This window comes from Chrysemys picta, chromosome 9 (genome assembly GCF_011386835.1).
Source record: "Chrysemys picta bellii isolate R12L10 chromosome 9, ASM1138683v2, whole genome shotgun sequence".
In the NCBI taxonomy this organism is placed as follows: domain Eukaryota; kingdom Metazoa; phylum Chordata; order Testudines; family Emydidae; genus Chrysemys; species Chrysemys picta.
The window spans coordinates 104,169,940-104,183,604 of NC_088799.1; the positions used below are offsets into that span (position 1 = coordinate 104,169,940).

The 13,665-nt window shown below is 55.4% G+C and overlaps 1 protein-coding gene across 3 annotated transcripts in view; it reads left to right on the top strand.

Moving 5' to 3' along the window:
* Window positions 1-1,649: 1,649 nt before the first annotated feature.
* Window positions 1,650-13,665, top strand: part of MED12 (mediator complex subunit 12) — a 72,180-nt gene continuing 60,164 nt past the window's right edge. The window contains exons 1-12 of one of the 3 annotated variants that reach the window (XR_010590322.1): window positions 1,650-1,874; window positions 3,468-3,572; window positions 4,589-4,780; window positions 6,273-6,432; window positions 7,977-8,152; window positions 8,341-8,451; window positions 8,999-9,253; window positions 10,697-10,843; window positions 11,234-11,333; window positions 11,691-11,827; window positions 12,908-13,039; window positions 13,536-13,662. Coding sequence is in view for 2 of the 3 variants with exons in the window: in XM_008178947.4 (XP_008177169.2) it covers window positions 1,776-1,874; window positions 3,468-3,572; window positions 4,589-4,780; window positions 6,273-6,432; window positions 7,977-8,152; window positions 8,341-8,451; window positions 8,999-9,253; window positions 10,697-10,843; window positions 11,234-11,333; window positions 11,691-11,827; window positions 12,908-13,039; window positions 13,536-13,662 (1,741 nt within the window). In the remaining variant the exon portion in view is untranslated. The remainder of the gene's footprint in view (window positions 1,875-3,467; window positions 3,573-4,588; window positions 4,781-6,272; window positions 6,433-7,976; window positions 8,153-8,340; window positions 8,452-8,998; window positions 9,254-10,696; window positions 10,844-11,233; window positions 11,334-11,690; window positions 11,828-12,907; window positions 13,040-13,535; window positions 13,663-13,665) is intronic. The other 2 variants (XM_008178947.4, XM_008178946.4) reach the window with 2 other exon arrangements.

Here is a 13,665-nt window from a genome sequence, read left to right on the forward strand (position 1 = left end):
ATGAGGGGTTCAGGGGGCAGGAGGGGGCTCCAGGAAGGGGAGGGTGTGTGGGAGGGGGCGAGGGCTCCGGGAGGGGGTGTGGGCTCTGGGGTGGGGCCGGACATGAGGGGTTCAGGGGGCAGGAGGGGGCTCCAGGAAGGGGAGGGGGTGTGGGAGGGGGTGTGGGCTCTGGGGTGGGGCCGGACATGAGGGGTTCAGGGGGCAGGAGGGGGCTCCGGGAAGGGGAGGGTGTGTGGGAGGGGGCGAGGGCTCCGGGAGGGGGTGTGGGCTCTGGGGTGGGGCCGGACATGAGGGGTTCAGGGGGCAGGAGGGGGCTCCAGGAAGGGGAGGGGGTGTGGGAGGGGGTGTGGGCTCTGGGGTGGGGCCGGACATGAGGGGTTCAGGAGGCAGGAGGGGGCTCCGGGAAGGGGAGGGTGTGTGGGAGGGGGCGAGGGCTCCGGGAGGGGGTGTGGGCTCTGGGGTGGGGCCGGACATGAGGAGTTCAGGGGGCAGGAGGGGGCTCCAGGAAGGGGAGGGGGTGTGGGAGGGGGTGTGGGCTCTGGGGTGGGGCCGGACATGAGGGGTTCAGGGGGCAGGAGGGGGCTCCGGGAAGGGGAGGGTGTGTGGGAGGGGGCGAGGGCTCCGGGAGGGGGTGTGGGCTCTGGGGTGGGGCCGGACATGAGGGGTTCAGGGGGCAGGAGGGGGCTCCAGGAAGGGGAGGGGGTGTGGGAGGGGGTGTGGGCTCTGGGGTGGGGCCGGACAAGAGGGGTTCAGGAGGCAGGAAGGGGCTCCAGGAAGGGGAGGGGGTGTGGGAGGGGGTGTGGGCTCTGGGGTGGGGCCGGACATGAGGGGTTCAGGGGGCAGGAGGGGGCTCCGGGAAGGGGAGGGTGTGTGGGAGGGGGCGAGGGCTCCGGGAGGGGGTGTGGGCTCTGGGGTGGGGCCGGACATGAGGAGTTCAGGGGGCAGGAGGGGGCTCCCAGGAAGTGGCTGGAATCTCCCCGTGGTTCCTAGGTGGGGGGCCGGGGAGCCCCTGGCCAATGGGAGCTGCGGAGCCGGCGCGGGCCCCGGGGCACCCCTAAGCCCAGGGGCCAGAGGGAGATGCCGGCAGGTCCCTGCGCCGCCGACCGGACTTAGAACAGCCCAGTCAGCAGTGAGACGGGGACACGTGGGGGGCGAAGCGGGTCACGTGGGGCAGGCCGGGCACGAGGCTGCCGAGCTGGCCTTTCACTAGGCGCTGCCTAGGCGGGGAAACGGGCGCTGCTCCGCTCGGCAGTTTCCGTGAGTGCCTGGTGCCGGCTCGGGAAACTCCGTCCCCGCTCGGCGGTTTCCGTGAGTGCATGGTGCTGGCTCGGGAAGCTCCGGCCCCGGTCGGATATTTCCGTGAGTGCCGGGTGGCGGCTCGGGAAAATCCGTCCCCGCTCGGCGGTTTCCGTGAGTGTATGGTGCCGGCTCGGGAAGCTCCGGCCCCGCTCGGACGTTTCCGTGAGTGTATGGTGCCGGCTCGGGAAGCTCCGGACCCGCTCGGACGTTTCCGTGAGTGCCGGGTGCCGGCTCGGGAAGCTCCGGCCCCGCTCGGACGTTTCCGTGAGTGCCGGGTGCCGGCTCGGGAAGCTCCGGCCCCGCTCGGCAGTTTCCGTGAGTGCCGGGTGCCGGCTCGGGAAGCTCCGACCCCGCTCGGCAGTTTCCGTGAGTGCCGGGTGCTGGTTCGGGCCCACTCGGGTGGTTCCGCCGTTCCTTGTTGTGGCCCGGCAGTGTCTCTCCCCCAGCCTTGCCGGCCCCGCCAGCCCCCCCCGGCGATGGCGGCCTTCGGGATCCTGAGCTACGAGCACCGGCCCCTGAAGCGGCCGCGCCTGGGGCCGCCCGACGTCTACCCGCAGGACCCCAAGCAGAAGGAGGTGCGGGCCGGGGGCGTGACCGGGCCTGGGGGAACCGGGGGTGGGGGATGGGCCCCGTCGCTGAGGGGTCCTGTCCCCGGGGGAGGGTGGGGGATGGGCCCTGTCACTGAGGGGTCCTGTCCCCGGGGGGTGTGTGGGGGATGGGTCCTGTCGCTGAGGGGTCCTGTCCCCAGGGGTGTGTGGGGGATGGGTCCTGTCGCTGAGGGGTCCTGTCCCCGGGGGGTGTGTGGGGGATGGGTCCTGTCGCTGAGGGGTCCTGTCCCCAGGGGTGTGTGTGGGATGGGCCCTGTCACTGAGGAGTCCTGTCCCCGGGGGGGCGGGGGGAATGAGCCCCGTCGCTGAGGGGTCCTGCCCCCGGGGGAGGGTGGGGGATGGGCCCTGTCACTGAGGGGTCCTGTCCTGGGGGTGGGCAGGGGGGGATGAGCCCTGTCACTGAGGGGTCCTGTCCCCAGAGGGGTGTGGGGGATGGGCCCCGTCGCTGAGGGGTCCTGTCCCCGGGGGGGTGGGGGGGATGGGCCCTGTCACTGAGGGGTCCTGTCCCCAGAGGGGTGGGGGGGATGGGCCCCGTCGCTGAGGGGTCCTGTCCCCGGGGGGGTGGGGGGGATGGGCCCTGTCACTGAGGGGTCCTGTCCCCGGGGGGGTGGGGGGGATGGGCCCTGTCACTGAGGGGTCCTGTCCCCAGGGGTGTGTGGGGGATGGGCCCTGTCACTGAGGGGTCCTGTCCCCAGGGGTGTGTGGGGGATGGGCCCTGTCACTGAGGGGTCCTGTCCTGGGGGTGGGGGGATGAGCCCCGTCGCTGAGGGGTCCTGTCCCCAGGGGGCTGTCGGGATGAGCCCCGTCGCTGAGGGGTCCTGTCCTGGGGGATGGGCCCTGTCGCTGAGGGGTCCTGTCCTGGGGGTGGGTGGGGGATGAGCCCCGTCGCTGAGGGGTCCTGTCCTGGGGTGGGGGATGAGCCCTGTCACTGAGGGGTCCTGTCCTGGGGGATGGGCCCTGTCGCTGAGGGGTCCTGTCCTGGGGGTGGGTGGGGGATGAGCCCCGTCGCTGAGGGGTCCTGTCCTGGGGTGGGGGATGGGCCCCGTCGCTGAGGGGTCCTGTCCTGGGGGTGGGGGATGGGCCCCGTCGCTGAGGGGTCCTGCCCCCAGGGGGCTGTCGGGATGAGCCCCGTCGCTGAGGGGTCCTGTCCTGGGGGAGGGTGGGGGATGAGCCCTGTCACTGAGGGGTCCTGTCCTGGGGGATGGGCCCCGTCGCTGAGGGGTCCTGCCCCCAGGGGGCTGTCGGGATGAGCCCCGTCGCTGAGGGGTCCTGTCCCGGGGGAGGGTGGGGGATGAGCCCTGTCACTGAGGGGTCCTGTCCTGGAGGGTGTCAGGGGATGAGCCCCATCGCTGAGGGGTCCTGTCCCTGTGGAGATCAGTGGATGAGGCTGGGAAGTTGCCCTCCCTCAGTGAGGGCTGTGGCAGGGACCAGTAGGGGAGGATAACCTCCTTTCTCTCACTGTCTAGTCCCGTGTCTCCAGGCTGGGCTACCAGGGGAGCTGCATGGCTTGTGTAGGGCTGCACTGCCATGCAGCGTTCCCTTACTCCTTCTCTTGCACAGGATGAGCTCACCGCTTTAAATGTGAAGCAGGGTTTCAATAATCAGCCAGCAGTCTCTGGAGATGAACATGGTACTGCCAAAAATGTCAACTTTAATCCAGCTAAGGTGAGATCCCTGCAGGGCTTTGGGGGCCAAGCCCCATTGCATCGAGTCCCTCTTACTAGGGTTCCTAGGGGTAGGCCTTGTTCTTAATGATTTCTGCACCCAGACTGGTGATAATTAGTGTGGTGGTTCTAGATCTTGGCCCACAGCCAGGGTCTTTGGGATAGGAGTTCTAGGGTGGACAGGTTTACACTCTTGTGATGATCTGGCCTATCGCCTTCCCAAGGCTAAGCTCTAGGAGTGTCTATCCTTCTTTGTGGTGGTGGGCTGCTGTGTTCCCAACCTTGGTGGGAGAGTCGATGACCTCTCGAGGTCCCTTCCAGTCCTAGAATCTATGAATCTAGTAGGCTGCTCCGCTCCTCACCCACAGTGTCAGTGATGTGGTGGCAGAGCTTTATCCACAGCTGTTGATAACTAGTACCTAGATGCTCCATCCTGACAGATTACTGGCTCACATGAGCTGGAAATTAAGTAGGAGGTTAGAACATCAGTATTGGCTTGATGCAGGGACATTGCTGTGGTGGATAAGAAGTTGTATGTTTGGAAGACAGACTTCTCGGTTGGTGCAAACACAAAGCTGGGAGTCATGAGATGCTTGTGCCTCAGTTTGGCCTCCTGTACAATGTGTTAGTGTCACCAGGCCTCCCTTGCACTGATATCCTCGGATGGAAGGCCATCAGGAAGTGCCAAGTGTTGGGTTCTTCTGCCAAGGAATTAGAGACGTTCATTCCAGCGGTGCTAAACCAGGCTATTTTAGCGCTGCAATTCAGAAGTTCCCTTATTGAGGTATTCTCAGTCCTGCTGCAGATAGTCATCTTGTTGACTGAAGTAAAGGGAGCCATTGGCTGTTTTTGGTGATTGGGTTTTGGAAGTTTATGCTAATGAGACTTTGGGGATAATAGCAAATGTATGTAACTAATTAATAAAGCCAGGCCTCTCCCAGAGACTAACAAGGGGTTAGTGTGTAGCTCACAGGACCCAGTTCTGTGAGAGGCTTCTTACCCTCTTCTCTTTTTCAGATTAGTTCAAATTTTAGCAGCATTATTGCAGAGAAGCTGCGCTGCAACACGCTGCCTGACACGGGGAGACGGAAACCTCAGGTGAACCAGAAGGATAACTTCTGGCTGGTGACAGCACGCTCTCAGAGTGCCATAAACAACTGGTTCACAGATCTGTCTGGGACTAAGCCCCTCACTCACCTGGCTAAAAAGGTATGTTGCAGGTGAGGCTGCCAAGAAAGGTAGAACATGTCCTGTCTGAGCTCTTCCCTCACCTGGTTTTGTGGGTATTGTCTATTTTTGAAGACTGCAATGGAGGTTTTGCGGTTAGAAGAGGTTTGTTCTCTCTCCACATCAGATTGGTTATAGTGCTCAGAGTGTGTGTCCAGGACTCATCTTGGGCTACCTGTGTCCTCCAGAGCTGTAGAGCTAAGGTTCCCAGTTATTCAGAGACGAGTCTAAACTTTGTCTCATGGCATGTAGAGCTTGAATGTTTCATTTGAATTTCGATTGCTTTTAGGGGAACTGCTGCCGCCTACCTTTATTGGCCTCATGCTTAGATGAGGGTAGTTCATGCTGCTATGGTGTTTTCAAGTTCTCAAAGATTGTAGTGAGATTGTCTAGCGATAACTAGCTGAATGACTTCCCACACTCCTGTGTCTGTGGCAGCCTTCTTACAGGGAAGGGCTCTGTGTATTGGCCTGGTGGAGAGTGGGTTAAGGGGGGGGGATAGCTCAGTGGTTTGAGCATTGGCCTGCTAAACCCAGGGTTGCGAGTTCAATCCTTGAGGGGGCCATTTAGGGAACTGGGGTAAAAAAATCTGTCTGGGGATTGGTCCTGCTTTGAGCAGGGGGTTGGACTAGATGATCTCCTGAGGTCCCTTCCAACCCTGATATTCTATGATTCTAAGAAGAGCATTTACATTTCTGTGCTCCAGAAGCTAGGCCTTGATGCTACCCTAGTGGAGCTGGAATGATGAATTCTCCCAGAGCTGGATGAGGAAAGAAAGCTCTGTCTTCTGTAGAGGTGGGACTATAAACAGGGGGCTTGTGAGCCTGGCAGTGGTTGTGGGGAAGCTTAGTTCCTATCGTTGTAGCAGCAGAGTGTATAATGTAGAGGCTAGAGCAGAGGTAGTCAATTTATTTTTTGTCAAGGTCTAAATTTCTTAGTCCAGGTATAATCAAGGTCCAAATTCCAGAGAAGATAATAAAACAACAATGATAATAAGTAAATAAAAAGATTTTGGGGTCCATTCAAAAGCGTTTGGTGGTCTGGATTTGGCCCATGGTCTGCCTATTGACTACCTCTGGGCTAGGGTTTGCCAGGTCCTGGAGTTCAGAGCCCCTGCGGGTAAAAGTCAGTTTTCACAGGCTGTTAGTGTGTCTTTTGTACTTACACACTTCTTGATTTGTTATCCACCCTTCCTTTAAGAACTGTGTTTATGACAGACCTGCCTCTTTGCAGTACCCTTCCCCAGTTTCCTGCTTCATTTCTCATGTGTTGCACTTCAGCTCTGGTCCTGTTGCCTGCTGACCCAGGAAAATGTTCTTTATGTTGTAAGTGCCCTGATGGAATGGTGCAAGCTGTGTGATACTTAGTTTGTGCACGGTTGTCCAGGCACAAGGGTGGTAGTGGATGTTACTCTGGGGTGATTCCTTTCTGGATCCTCAGAAGCTAGCTTTTCCCTTTTTCTGTTCTGTTCTAGGTACCCATCTTTAGTAAGAAGGAGGAGGTCTTTGGTTACTTGGCAAAATACACTGTTCCAGTGATGAGAGCAGCCTGGCTGATCAAAATGACTTGCGCCTACTATGCTGCCATCACAGAAACTAAGGTGAAAAAACGGCATGTCATTGATCCTTTTATCGGTAAGTGACTTGAGTGGAGTCCTGGCCTTTTTCCTACCAGGTTTTCTCTTCCTTGCCTGTTGTTGTGCTTGCACCTCCTTGATAGAATAGAAGTCGTTAAGGATGAAAAAGATCTATTTGGCCACATCTGCCCTAGCCGGGAGGGTATATGCAGTGTAGTTGTAGCCAGGTGCGTCCCAGGATGTTAGAGAGACAAGGTGGGTGAGGTGACCTGAAGAATAGCTCTCTTTGGCTCAAAAGCTTGTCTCGCTCACCAACAAAAGTTGGCCCAATAAAATATATTACTTCACCCACCTTATCTCTCTAGCCAGGAGGGGGCAGCACAGGCTTCCTTCTACTGGATCATGACTGCGGTTTTCATTCTTATAGTTACATCCCAGGCAATGGGGCTTTAGCCTGTTGTTCCCTTGGACAACAGACAAATACATCTTCCTGAGAACGAATATTTTCTGATAGTCTTTCACAGTTCACTCTCATGACTCCTTCTTACACACTGTTTGTTCCTCCCCTGAACAACTCCATTCCTTTCTTGGTGTTTACACCTTTAATATATTTGTGGATTGTTATGTCTGCCCTTAGGTGTGTCTTAGCCAAGCTAGACAGATTGGTTTAGGGTTATTTCTCCCAAAACGTATTAGCTGCATTTCCCCAGCAGAATCTCATTCTGTTATTTCCTGCATGTTTCCAGCCACGCTGGGCCTCTTTGGATCATAGTTCTGGCTTCTGTAGAATTCCAGGATCCTTCCAATTAGCAGCATACGGGAAAGCCTGTCTGTTATGGTTTATACTGCTGCCCATCACGATATTATCTGAGCACTTACCACGTAAAAGAAATAGCAAGAGGGACTTCATGAAGTCTCTGCTCCTCTCTCTTTCTGGGACAAAGACTACAGTCTAGCTTTTTTTATTTTATTGGGTTGGTTGATTAATATGTTTGTTTACAGACATATTATATTTTGTTTTATTTAATCTCCTGATCTCTGGAAGTTTTTTCCACAGCTCAACTCCTTCAAGCATGCTTTATTCCCAGCTCTCACCTGTCTTGTCCTGGGCTTTGTGATCTGAATCATCCCAGAGGAGCCAAAATAACTTGACAGTTCATGGAATGAAATTTGGGCTTAATGTAGCTGGGACATACTTTATTAATTGCTTTGAAGATTAAGACCAAGGCCTTGAACATGTAGCTGACCCCATCTCTCAGATCACTAATGGGGATGCTACATCAGGCTGTCCTGACCCTGTCCCTTCCTGTTTCCCTCCATCCCTTTGCTCTTGCCAGATCTTCAACAAAGGCGTTTAAGGAATCTTCCTTCCTAGCGAACTGCCGTCCTGTATTTTGTGTGTTAAAGACCTGCTTTAAAATGCAGTTCAGAAGATGTCCCTTGTTCTCCACCTTTCCCTGGAACCCACAGGTGTATCTCTTTCCTTGTGGTTTTTCTTCCATCACAGGAACTCTTTGACTCTCTCTCCCCCTGCTTGGATCAGCCCTCTCCCATTCCTCTTCCTGTTTACCTACTCACTGATGACTGTCTTCTTCATTCCAGAGTGGACACAGATCATCACCAAGTACCTGTCAGAACAGCTGCAGAAGATTTCTGAGTTCTATAGGCAGCTCTCTGGGCAGGGTTGTGGTTCACCATCTGGGCCCATGCCACAGGAGGTGGAGCACGCTTTGAAACAATGGGACTACAATGAGAAACTGGCTATGTTCATGTTCCAGGTGAGGTATTGAAGGGAGCTGCTGGCTGGGGTGGGGTTTGCAAGGGATACTCAAGGCTCAGAAGTAATTTGTTTTTGCAGAATGTAGTCCATCTCTGAGCCCCTGGGTGGCCCAGCAGGAGGAATAGGGGTAGAATAGCTCCACGATGCTCTTCCTTTGGTCCTCTCACTCTGTCTGTCTGTCTCCAGGACGGGATGCTGGACAGACACGAATTCCTTACCTGGGTGCTTGAATGCTTTGAGAAGATACGGCCAGGAGAAGATGAATTGTTGAAACTGCTCTTACCTCTGCTGCTGCGGGTGAGCTTCAGGAGAGAACAACCTCCTCCAACACAGCTCTGGGGAACGCAAGCCGCCTTGCACTAGCCTGGGGTGTTTTCCCAGCTGAGTGCCTTCCCCCCACATTAGCCACCAGCTACCAGAAGGGAATGCTGCTTATCCCACTGCTTTCTGCTACTGCAAGGGGCTTTGTTCCAGCTCCTTGTCCCTGCCTTACCTGTAACGGCTGGACTCTTGATGGCAATAGTGTGTTCATTGGATGGAACTGAATCGAAGTGGCTTTTCTCTTCTGCTCCCATGGCTGGTTACACTAGACCCCCAAGCTCCTGAGAAGGCAGGGACTGGGTGCATTGAGATCAAGGGAGATATTGCCCATGGTGCTCTGTGAATCTCACTGGTGCTTAAGCAACATTGTGATGACATTTTCCCCAAGGGTTCCCCTGCTGTTTAGGCCTTTGCTCTGGGCGAGGCTGTGGCCCTATCCGTGAGGCACGACTGCACGTCATTGGCTCTGGGGACTTCTCTAGTGTTGCTTGGAACTGGGATGGTTTTTCCTTCTTCCCCACAGTACTCTGGAGAGTTCGTGCAGTCTGCATACCTGTCCAGGCGCTTGGCCTACTTCTGTACCCGCAGGCTTGCCATGCAGGTGGACGGCACGGGTGGGCACCTGCCCCACATCCTATCTGCACAGACAGGAGCTGCCCTCCCGTCAACACCCGCCCCTCAACCGGCTGCAGGAAATCCTCCCCCTAGTCCCTTCAGTGACTTGCTGCTCTGTCCCCAACACCGCCCGGTGGTATTTGGGCTCAGCTGCATTCTACAGGTAGGGTTTTGCTGGGTTAATATCAGTGGTGAAGGAGGCTGGAGCTCTGATGGGTCAACAGAAGACATTCTGGTTAAAATATTAGTATGATGCAAAATCAGCCCAGTACCTACTAGAAACTGGCTGGCTAGTAGAGCGGGGATCATCACCAAGAGAGTGTTTCTAGTTGGATTCCACAGGCACCCATTGTTGGCCCAAAACTCTCTAATATTTTTATCAGTGATCATTCCTGGTAAAGTTTGCTGATGACACAGACTAGTTGAGATGGTAAATAACGATGATGGGTCCCTGGGCACAATACGCAGTTTAATATGGCAAAATACAAGGTCTTGCCTCTGGGAATGCAGAATGTAGGTCACAGTTGAAGGATGAAGGACTTTATTCTGGAAAGCAGGACTTGGAAAAGGACTTAAAGATAGGACTTAATATAGGCCTACGGAGGTGGTGTTACCTCTCTCTATAGCATTGGTGAGTCCATTACTGGGATGCTGTATCCTGTTCTGGTGCCCACACTTTAAAAAGGTTGTTGAAAAACTGGAAGCAGTTTAGAGACAAGCCATAGTGATTAGAAGAGTGGAAAGCCTGCCTTGCAGTGAGTGACTGAAGGAGGTCAGACTTTTTAGCGTACTGAAAAGTATGTTAAAAGAAAGGTGTCTTGATCATGGTCTATCAGTATCTACCCGCGTGCGGAGAAGATTTCTGATAGCAGACGGCTCATTCATCTAGCAGAGAAAGGCAGAACAAGATGCAATGACTGGAAGTTGCATCTTGATAAATTCAAACTGCAAGTCTGGCATAAATTAACCATTAGAACAAGTTAGCTAGGGATGTGGTAGATTGTCCATCACTTGGAGTTCTTATATCAAGGCTTGTTGACCTACTGAATCAGAAGTCCTGGGCTTGGTGCGGGAATCCCTTGGTGAAATGCTCTGTCCTGTATTATGTGAGGTGTCTGACTATGGAATCTGTGTAGCAACGAATAAGAAACCCTGGGGCTCCAGGATTTGGGCTACACGCATCCCCCATCACGCTTCTGATTTATTTGCTAGTGAGTCCTCTCTGTGTCATTAATGTAACTGCCATGGCCGGGCTAGCCGGGGAAATTCACGTAGTGTTATTGTGGGTCTTTATGAGCTGCATGCACCAGCTTCTCCCTAGCCTAAGGCAACATGAAGTTTTGGCCTGGGCTACTTAAACGTGTCTAGTCTAAGTAAGTCAATGCAGTAAATGCTGGGTAGCTTCCTGCGTGGAGAGAGGGCACCTCTGTACCCCAGCACACTCTCCAGCCTCGAAGCTCTTTCAGATGGGAGCCTATTCATAGGTGTGGTGAGGCTGAGGCTGGGGAGTGTCTGTACGGTCTGGGAACAGCCCTGCCGGGTGCTCTCGGACCCAGGAGTCAGGCTTGGAGATGCTCAGTGCTTCTGCTTTGGCTGTCTGCTGCAGAGTATCATCCTGTGCTGCCCAAGCGCTCTGGTCTGGCATTACTCCCTGACTGACAGCAGGATAAAGACTGGCTCTCCACTGGACCATCTGCCTATTGCCCCCTCCAACCTGCCCATGCCCGGGGGAAACTCGGCCTTCACCCAGCAGGTGAGCAGCTTTCAGAGGAGGGAGTGTTGGGGGCCCTGGACGTTAGCACCTACCCCAGTCCATTCAGGCTTATCTCTCCATATTAAGCAATAGCACCTCCGGCTGTGCTCCTGCCACTGCTAATCCTGAGCAGCTGAGGCACTGAGAGATGCAGGAGGCCTCTCCTCCCTTTGTGCTGCAAGCAGGGCACCCATGGACCTGCGGGGTGGGCAGAATCTCTTCCCTTGTGCCTGAGGCGTCCAGCGCCCCACTTGGGGATGGGCGGCGTCTCTCTGGCCTTGTGCCTCAGGCAGGGCAGCTGGCATTCCCTGGGTTCTGCTGGCAGCTCTCTGTGCTGCACGTCTATTCTGGCCACCCTCGCATGTGTTTATGGAATTCCTTTGCCTTTAGGTTCGGGCGAAGCTCCGTGAGATTGAGCAGCAGATAAAGGAGCGTGGCCAGGCAGTTGAGGTCCGCTGGTCATTTGACAAGTGCCAGGAAACCACTGCAGGTAACTTACTGCAGGATCTGCAGTCTCTTCTCCCGGTCCCTAGCAATCAGACGTGTTAGCCTGAGCCAGTGCCCTGAGGAGCTCCATGTCCAGTCATCCTCTCTTCGGCTTGTCTCTTGGCCACTTTTCTGCTCGTTTGACCACAGTGAGGAGAATGCAGATGAATCTCGCTCTTTCCCAGGCTCAGAGTCCTGTGGGGATCAGGCCCACCCCCAACCACAGGTTGTGTCTCCTGTCTCCTGTGCTCTGAGCTCGCAGAGATTTGGGGCTTTGCCTCCTGTGTTCCTAGGTCTGTGATACCAGTTGCCCAAATGCTTGCTCATGCACACTCCCCTTTCCTTCCCTGTCCTGCTCCAGGATTCACTATCGGCCGGGTTCTGCACACTTTGGAAGTTCTGGACAGTCACAGCTTTGAGAGATCTGACTTCAGCAACTCTTTGGATTCCCTGTACAACAGGATATTTGGGCTGGGACCAAGCAAAGACAGTCATGAGGTGGGTGATGGGCCACACTGGTGATGCCCTGTGCTGGTGGTGGTGGGTGCAGGTGTTAGTCGGGGGGTTGTTCTCTTTCAGGTTTATGTCCAGCTGGCACCATGAAGGAACTAGCTACTTGGGTGCCGCATGAAAAGTGGCCCATTGCAGACAAGACATTGGAACTCCATTGGAGGGGGTGTCTGTGCAGCCCTGGGTTAGGGAGAGAGCGAGGTGTGCATTGTGAGAGCCTATGGTAAGGGCTGCCTGTATTTCTGAGGGAGGGGAAGCCTGTGCAGGCACAGGGGAGGTGGTGTCTGGTGCTGCCGAGGAGTGTTCTGTACTGCCGACAATGACTGTCCTGAGCAGAGGCGCCGCCCCAGACCTCTGTGAAATGGGAATTGCCTTTGATGGGGTGGGGGGGTTCTTTGATCTGTAAAAACATGCTGTATAAATACACGAAAACCGAATGTTAAACAACCCATCCAGGAAATGACAACCCACGCTAATGCGGGGCGGGGGGTGGCGGAGGAGGCTGTGCAGGGCGCTTCCAAGGGCAGTTGACTTTGGTCCTGCTGGATTCGGGGCCACAGGCTGCTCTTCGGAATCCAGGAGCTGCTAGTCATGCTCTTTTACCACAACTGGACATGGAAAGTAGCATGTCCTGGATAGCTGGGACCCAAACGACTAGAGGTTTGGAGGTCAGTCAGTATCAGCACCCGCAAGGAAACTGGGAGCCAGGGCAGTCTCTGAAGGGCTGGGGTAATGTGCTTGGTAAGCTTGGCCCCAGCCTGACCCCGAAAAGGAGGAATTCTGTGAAGAAAGCCCTGCTTGGGATTTCCCAGGGGTGTGTGGTAGAGACTAGCAGCTGCTGCTGGAGTTCCCCCACTGTGTGGTCCGCATGGAGCGTGGAAACCCTGCTTCAGACTCTGGCTTGGTGTGTGTTCTGTGTGTACTGGGAAGAGAGGAGTAGAGCAGATTTCAGGCTGCTTGGCTTCCTGCTGATCACCTTCCTTTGTGTCCTGACTGCCTGTGCCCACAGGAGCGGTTGAACTCTTACCTGTGGTTCAGTGCTTTACCATCATGCCTGTGTTCTGACAGATCTCCCCGGATGATGACGCAGTGGTGGCCTTGCTGTGTGAGTGGGCTGTGAGCTGTAAGCGCTCCGGCCGCCACAGGGCTATGGTTGTGGCTAAACTGCTGGAAAAGCGGCAAGCAGAAATAGAGGCCGAGGTGAGTCCTTGTCCCTGATTGACCCTGGAAGTCTTTGAACAGCAGCTAATAGTTGGAAAGAGAACAGTAGTTGCTGGGTTGGTCACTGGGGTTAAAGCAAGGGTGACCTTCTCCAAAGAAGAGCTCTCCCATAACTATGTAGTGAGGTGGTGTCTTCAGAACTGATGGGCGGAAGCCTGCTAGCTGAGTACTGGAGGCCAAAGGCCCCTTGGTGCTAGTGCCTTTGGCATGAACATTTACTTTGACCCATAGTAGGCCAGAGACCACACCACTGTATGGGACTGCTCTGTGTGTCTCTCGGGTTCTCTGGAGCACAGATACAGAAGCACTAGGTCTCCTCAGAGGCTGTGCATAGTGGGTTATGGGAAGGTTTCGTGGGACTGGCTTTCTCCTATGTGGGGAGGTTCTCTCTACAAAGACAAAGTCTGTCTTTGGGAGTGGGGGACACTGAGTTTCTCCTCCTGGCAGCAGCCTGTACTCATGTCTCTCTCTCCAGAGATGTGGGGACTCTGAAGTTGTGGATGAGAAAGGCTCCATCTCCTCAGGTTCCCTCTCAGCAGCCAGCACGCCTGTCTTCCAGGACGTCCTCATGCAGTTCCTCGACACTCAGGCTCCTGTGCTAAGTA